The sequence below is a fragment of the Notolepis coatsorum genome, assembly GCF_963971535.1.
Source record: "Notolepis coatsorum genome assembly, chromosome: 10".
Lineage (NCBI taxonomy): Eukaryota > Metazoa > Chordata > Actinopteri > Aulopiformes > Paralepididae > Notolepis > Notolepis coatsorum.
The window spans coordinates 12,614,944-12,620,943 of record NC_140174.1 but is presented as its reverse complement, the minus strand read 5'-3'; the positions used below and the strand labels follow the sequence as shown (position 1 = coordinate 12,620,943).

At 43.8% G+C, this 6,000-nt stretch overlaps 1 protein-coding gene across 1 annotated transcript in view; it reads right to left on the bottom strand.

Moving 5' to 3' along the window:
- Nucleotides 1-237: 237 nt before the first annotated feature.
- The window catches only part of phkg2 (phosphorylase kinase, gamma 2 (testis)), a 32,436-nt gene continuing 26,673 nt past the window's right edge, over nucleotides 238-6,000 (bottom strand). The window contains exons 9-10 of the mRNA XM_084322440.1: nucleotides 3,327-3,452; nucleotides 238-2,923 (exon numbers count right to left, since the gene is read on the bottom strand). Coding sequence (XP_084178566.1) covers nucleotides 2,678-2,923; nucleotides 3,327-3,452 — 372 coding nt within the window. The 3' untranslated portion in view covers nucleotides 238-2,677. The remainder of the gene's footprint in view (nucleotides 2,924-3,326; nucleotides 3,453-6,000) is intronic.

The following is a 6,000-nucleotide window of genomic DNA, read 5'->3' as shown; positions in this document are numbered from 1 at the left end:
AGAAAATGATTCTGTATTTTTTTATGACAACTAATAAACTTGAACTTGCTAGAAGTAGCCACGCCCACACCAGGTATAAGTCGTAACTCTTTTGGGCCAATAACTACACAGGGAGAACTCTTTCCTAACCAGGAGCCTTGTCTCGTCTGTCGGGACCCAAATAGGAGCCGAGGAGAGCAATGACGGAGGAGGAAGTGAGAGGAGATGCCGCTGGTGTGTGACCAACAACAGCAGCGACTGAAACAGACTGGAGATCAGCTCAACAGCACTCTGGCTTCGCTACAGCATGGCAACAAGCAATAGCAAAAAAACATTATCGTCCAGACTTATTCAAAGCATTGTTTGATCGTTTTTCTCCCCCATTTATTATCTGTAACAAGGCTTATTTACTGCAGTATTATAAGCCACTCTGTCAATACTATACCAATATCACAGAAGAACGTGAGTCAGCTATATTAGCTTTATTGTCAATTAATAAAACATATATTCATATTGTTAGTATGCGTACCTGTATTGTACAGTTCTGGGGCATAGAGGCAGGTTTGTTAGGGAACAGGAGCGCATGGGAGGGGCACTCAACATTACTGTTCATTACAACATTAACTGGGTTCTAAATCCCTCCTACAACAAACTTGGGTCATAAAGGAAAACAGTCATTTTTTCTTCTTACTTCACAGTCGGTTCCCAAGTCAGGAATGTTAGCTGTCACACAACATACCATAAACAACAGCTGAGTAAAACAAACGGTAACAGGGGGAGCTCCCATAGCTCACCGCATATCTCGGCGCTATTTCTGCGTCGGGGAAAACCGTGCTCGTCACGGATCTGGGGGACACGAGTTTGATTCCCGGACCCGCCGTCATTTCTCAGAATGTCTTCCCCTGCTCTACATCCCATTTCAACCTGTTTCTGTCGGTCATGCTTGACCAGAAAAGCGATAAACGCTAAAAAATAAAGTTAAAAAAAAAAAACGGTAACAGGAAGATTCAGTCCACTCATACATTTCTTACCCATTACATAACAAGACTGTTCTCTCTCTCTCGACTTTAAGGAGGACGCAAATCTGTGTCTGAAACATAATTATCTAATATGTGACCCTATGTACTGTAATCAGTTGAACGTTTTCTGAAATGCATGGCATGTTGAAATACAAATTACAATAAAGTATAAAAAAGAAAAATTACACACTTTTTTGATCAGACATCTTTCTCATTTTGATTAATTCCACCGATTGATGGTACAGTAGCACTTAGTACACTAGCATGTAGTACAGTAGCATGTAGTACAGTAGTACTTAATACAGTAGTACTTAGTACAGCAGTACTTCACATTTGGTACAGAAAATATTCACCAACAGCACCTCAATAAAATCAACCGATAAAAAAAGAATTATTAGTGCTCGAGTGCATCGATAGTGATTGCAGCCACGCCATGCTTCTAGAGATCCACCTCAATAATAAATTATCTTGTTAATAAAATCCTGTGCCTTAAAATAAAGTGCCTTAATGCCTTGTGTTAGCAGCTGATTGTGCAATGCGCTCTGTACTGCGTTTAAGTGCATTGAATTATGTTTTCCTAAAAGACCACTATGTTTGCAGTCTCGACTAGCACCCCTCTTGGACCCACAGAGTCGCATGATCAAAAGGCAGATGTGGAATATTAAGATATGCGCACAACCCTCGTCTATAAATAACTGAGCTAGTGTGCGCATTAAAAGGGCACTTCGCCAAAAAAAAAAAACGCCGGTTTATTTTGCACGTAGTCACACACACGTCCAAAAACAGTTTCACACATTCATTTAGTTTGGCAGTTATTGAGAGTGAACGAGTTTGTCGACTATGGCCACTAGTGATGTCATCTGGGACATTGAATCCTTATGTTGTGTTTAATTACATTTCCATGAAATGATAAGGTAGCAGTCCCTATAAGACGAGGCATTGCTATTTTCTCATCTACACCATTTCACGGAGCTGTAATTAACACACAACACGAGGATTCCACGTCCCAGATGACATCACTGGTGGCCACATTCAAACTCAAATCTCAATCAACTGTCAAACTAAATGAATGTGGGCAGAACTGTGTGTGTGGGATTATGTGCAAAGTAAATAATAAATCGTTGTTTTTTTGGTGCCCCTCTAAGACATACAAGGGAGCGGCTACGTTGATTCATCGAGCCTGTCTGTCCACATCTGTTTTTAATGATTCCTTAACGAGGAGCATCCGTCGGTTGGACAGGGCTGACGCCGAGTCCGTCTCCAACGGGGACTTGTCTCCGCCTTGACGGACAGAGACGCTCAGAGAGGATGAACTGTTGGAACCGACTCATATGTCACCATCTGCTAGCGAAGTGGTATTTTTTTCCGCAAACACGCCATTACGTCAGGTTCCTACGTTACAAACAAACAAACCAGCGGACAGCGCTGCCCTCCGTCTGTTTCCTCTCTCCGCTTTGCGATGAATCAACGTAGCACGCGCCCCCTAAACGTCTACGGTCCCCGACTTCGCCGCCATGTGCATCGTCAGCAGTGAACACAAACACAGGACTCGACAAGACACGCACTACATTCATGTGGAACAATAAAACATGTTATTAACTGTAACACTAATTACACTAACAACAACGTAAAAACCACTGCAGTTATAAAAGAGGGTGACCTTTTTTCTTTTCTTTTTTTCAAGTCTCAAAGTCCTCCAGATCCAGAAGCATGATCTTAGCCGTGTTCTGGAAGAGGGCGGCCCGGTTCTGCTGCTCGCCCTTCTTCACCCAGTGCCCGTAGATGCGGAAGGCGCAGCCGTCGATCAGCTTGCGGACGCCGCGGATGGAATACGGGTCTCTGGTCAGGACGTCCCGGGTCAGCGGTCGGGTCCGACGGTAACGACTGTACATCCTGATGCAGGCCATTACAGTTACTATCAGGACCTGACGACATGAGATGAGATGAGATAAGATAAGCATTTAACTCACAACACACAGGTGACCCTATAAACCGATTGCATGTATGTACCAAGATAAGATACAATAAGATAAGATATTCCTTTATTGATCCCCTTGGGGAAATTCAGGCACCATAGCAGCATGTGGGGAGGGGAGGTACAGGTATGGGCAGGGTAATAGTAGAAAGACATAAATATAGGCAATAAAGTTAGATCAGAATATAAAAATATGAGAAGAAAACAAACGGTAAACAACATAATTAAATCAGGCAGATCCAGGACGTCTTGCCTCGCGAAAACACATGCTTTGAATGGAGCTGGTTAGAGCTTCCGCGGAGTACAGTCACACAGACCAGTGGGCCGAGAGAGAGACGCTGTGGCTGACTCACTCTGAAGCTCCTGCGGGGGCTAAAGACGTGCGCGTCCTCCTTCTGGTACAGCCTGAAGAAGGAGTGGGCCAGGGCCTGCTCAGCGGTCAGGCGGAGAGCCGGGTCCACCACCAGCAGCCTGGAGATCTGGACGGCAAAACACAAGATGCTAAAAATGGTGCATTTATAAATGTTACTTGTCCTTTCGGACAAGTTATGTTTTTGGAGGTTTTTATTGATTTTTGCTACCGGGCAGTCCGGTAGAGAGAGAGAGAGAGAGAGAGAGAGAGAAAGAGAGAGAGAGATAGAGAGGAGGAATGGGAGATAGACCGGGGAAGACATTTGGCAAAGATCTCCGGGTCCGGGAGTCGAACCCGGGTCGGCCGTGTTGCACCGTAGTGCTGTATGCGGTGCGCCACTCGGGCGCCCCTAAATGGTGCATTTATATAAACAGCTTTTATTCAAAGCGCTTTACAATTTTTGTATATATATATATATATATTTTTTTAAACCTTTATTTATAGCATTTTCAGCTTCTTCTGGCCATGCAGGACCGATAGAGGGAGAGAGGGAGAACGGGAGGAGAGGTAGGGAAGACATGCGGCAAACGGTCGCCGGGACTGGGAAACGAACCCAGGACGACCGCTTGGCGACTCAGCGCGCTATGTGGTGTGCTACTGGAGCGCCCCCTGTTCCTCACATTTTTAACCGTTCACTCACACGTTCACAGGACCGTGCAAGGAGCCGACCTGCTTGTCGTGGAACAGTTAGGGGTCAAGTGTCTTGCTCAAGGACACTTCCAGCCGGTACATGTATATGTAGATGACAGATGTAAATATAGGCAATGAAATTAACGTTAGATTTGGATATAAAGTTTTATGAGAAAGATAAACAGTGTAAAGTAAACAAAGGTGCAGATGAGGGTCTGTGTGCCCTATCGGTTCTATTATACAGTGCAATAAATATAGGCAATAAAGAATTTTTATCTGCGTATATACTATGAGTAAAGATTAAACAGTATACACAAGGTGCAGTATACACAAGGTACAGTATACACAAGGTACCCTAACTGGCATTATATACGTCATACGATGGAACGACAGGATTCAAGTAAAGAAAATCTGCAAAATTCACCTTTGAGTCCATCTTTTGTTTGGTGTCAACTAGGGTCAATATTAACACTTTCTCTGCCAGAGACGCCTAAACTCGTCATTCCCCGCCATGCTAATTCTGCCAATGACGCCGTAACACGTCATTGAGATCAATATTTCAAAAATCTGTGATCGCAATCATATTTCTCCCCCGAAGACTTGAGATCTACTGTTGATCCCCTCTCAACTCTCCAACGGTTCAAGAGCGCCATCTGGTGGCCGATCGGCGGATCGCCCAAACCGGAAACAGGAAACTGAAGCTGGTGCTCATTCCAATTCGGTCCGATCACTCGCTAATAGTCCCGGGACTCGAGCTAGACACAATGGATAGCAATCCGTTACCAATAACTTGATAAACAACATGATTTGGACGTATATACTATTATACAACCTGGAGATGGATCGCATATTTCTACATCCCATAATAGGAATATTTTTGCTCCACGCTCATCGCCCAACGGCCCGAGGAGACTGGGGTAAGATTCAGCGTTTTTTTTTACCGTGTTCGATATAAACTGCTCTAATGATCATATCACCCACACTACATGAATCATCTAACGTTGGCCACGGAATTATAAACGACCCCCCCCCCCATCCGGTCAACATCAGATGATAAGTAGTAACTTCTAGAAGCACGTCCATTTGAATTTTTTTATCTCGCGCAGATCGCTATCAAACTATTTGATCATCAATATAATGCATTTAGGGCTATAAATCACGTTCTGGAGAAAGCTGCAGAAAACAATAAAAATATATTTATACTTTAGACCGTATTTTAGTATGAATATGTGAATGAAAAAGTATAACGTTCCTACGCCCTGAACGATAGATAATTGACGTTGAATGGGCCATAGTAATGTCAATTTAGCAATACAATTTAAAAAGTTACAGCCCTGCAAAGAAGGGGAACTTCTCCATAGACAAATAGAGCTGGCAGAGAGGGGTATAATGATGTACATAAGCCTGGCGAAGAAAGTGTTAACATGTTCATTGTTTTGATTAATTTCAAAACCTATAAAGTAAACAGTATACACAAGTTGCAGGCGAGTCTGTGCCCTAACTGGCATGATATACTTCATATGTTGTAGTCCCAGGTTTTGGTGGTTAAGAGTCAGACACACTTAGTGGTCAGACATTCCTAGTAGTTCTCGAGTTCTGCAGCTGTTAGTTCTCCAGCTGCTGGTAACAGTCCATGCCCACGGTTGTGGACTAGGAACACTAGGAGCACTAGGAACACTAGGAGCACTAGGAACACTACCCTGTTAATTCTCCCAGTACAATAAACAGTAGAAGGAATGGTCCCAGTCAGTGGTGCGTCGGTGATCTCATACCTGGTTGCACTGTTTTAATGACGTTGCGTGCACGCGCGCATGTGCATAAATGTTCCCTTGCATGCGCACAGAATAAAGACGATGCCTACCTCTAGGAATGGAATGTAACACATTTCATTCACAAGTTGTGTGTGAATGTATCCGAGGGCGTATTTGAACACACCTGACGACCTGAGCTAGTGTTATGCAAAGTAGCCAGGTGTGTACTTGGCG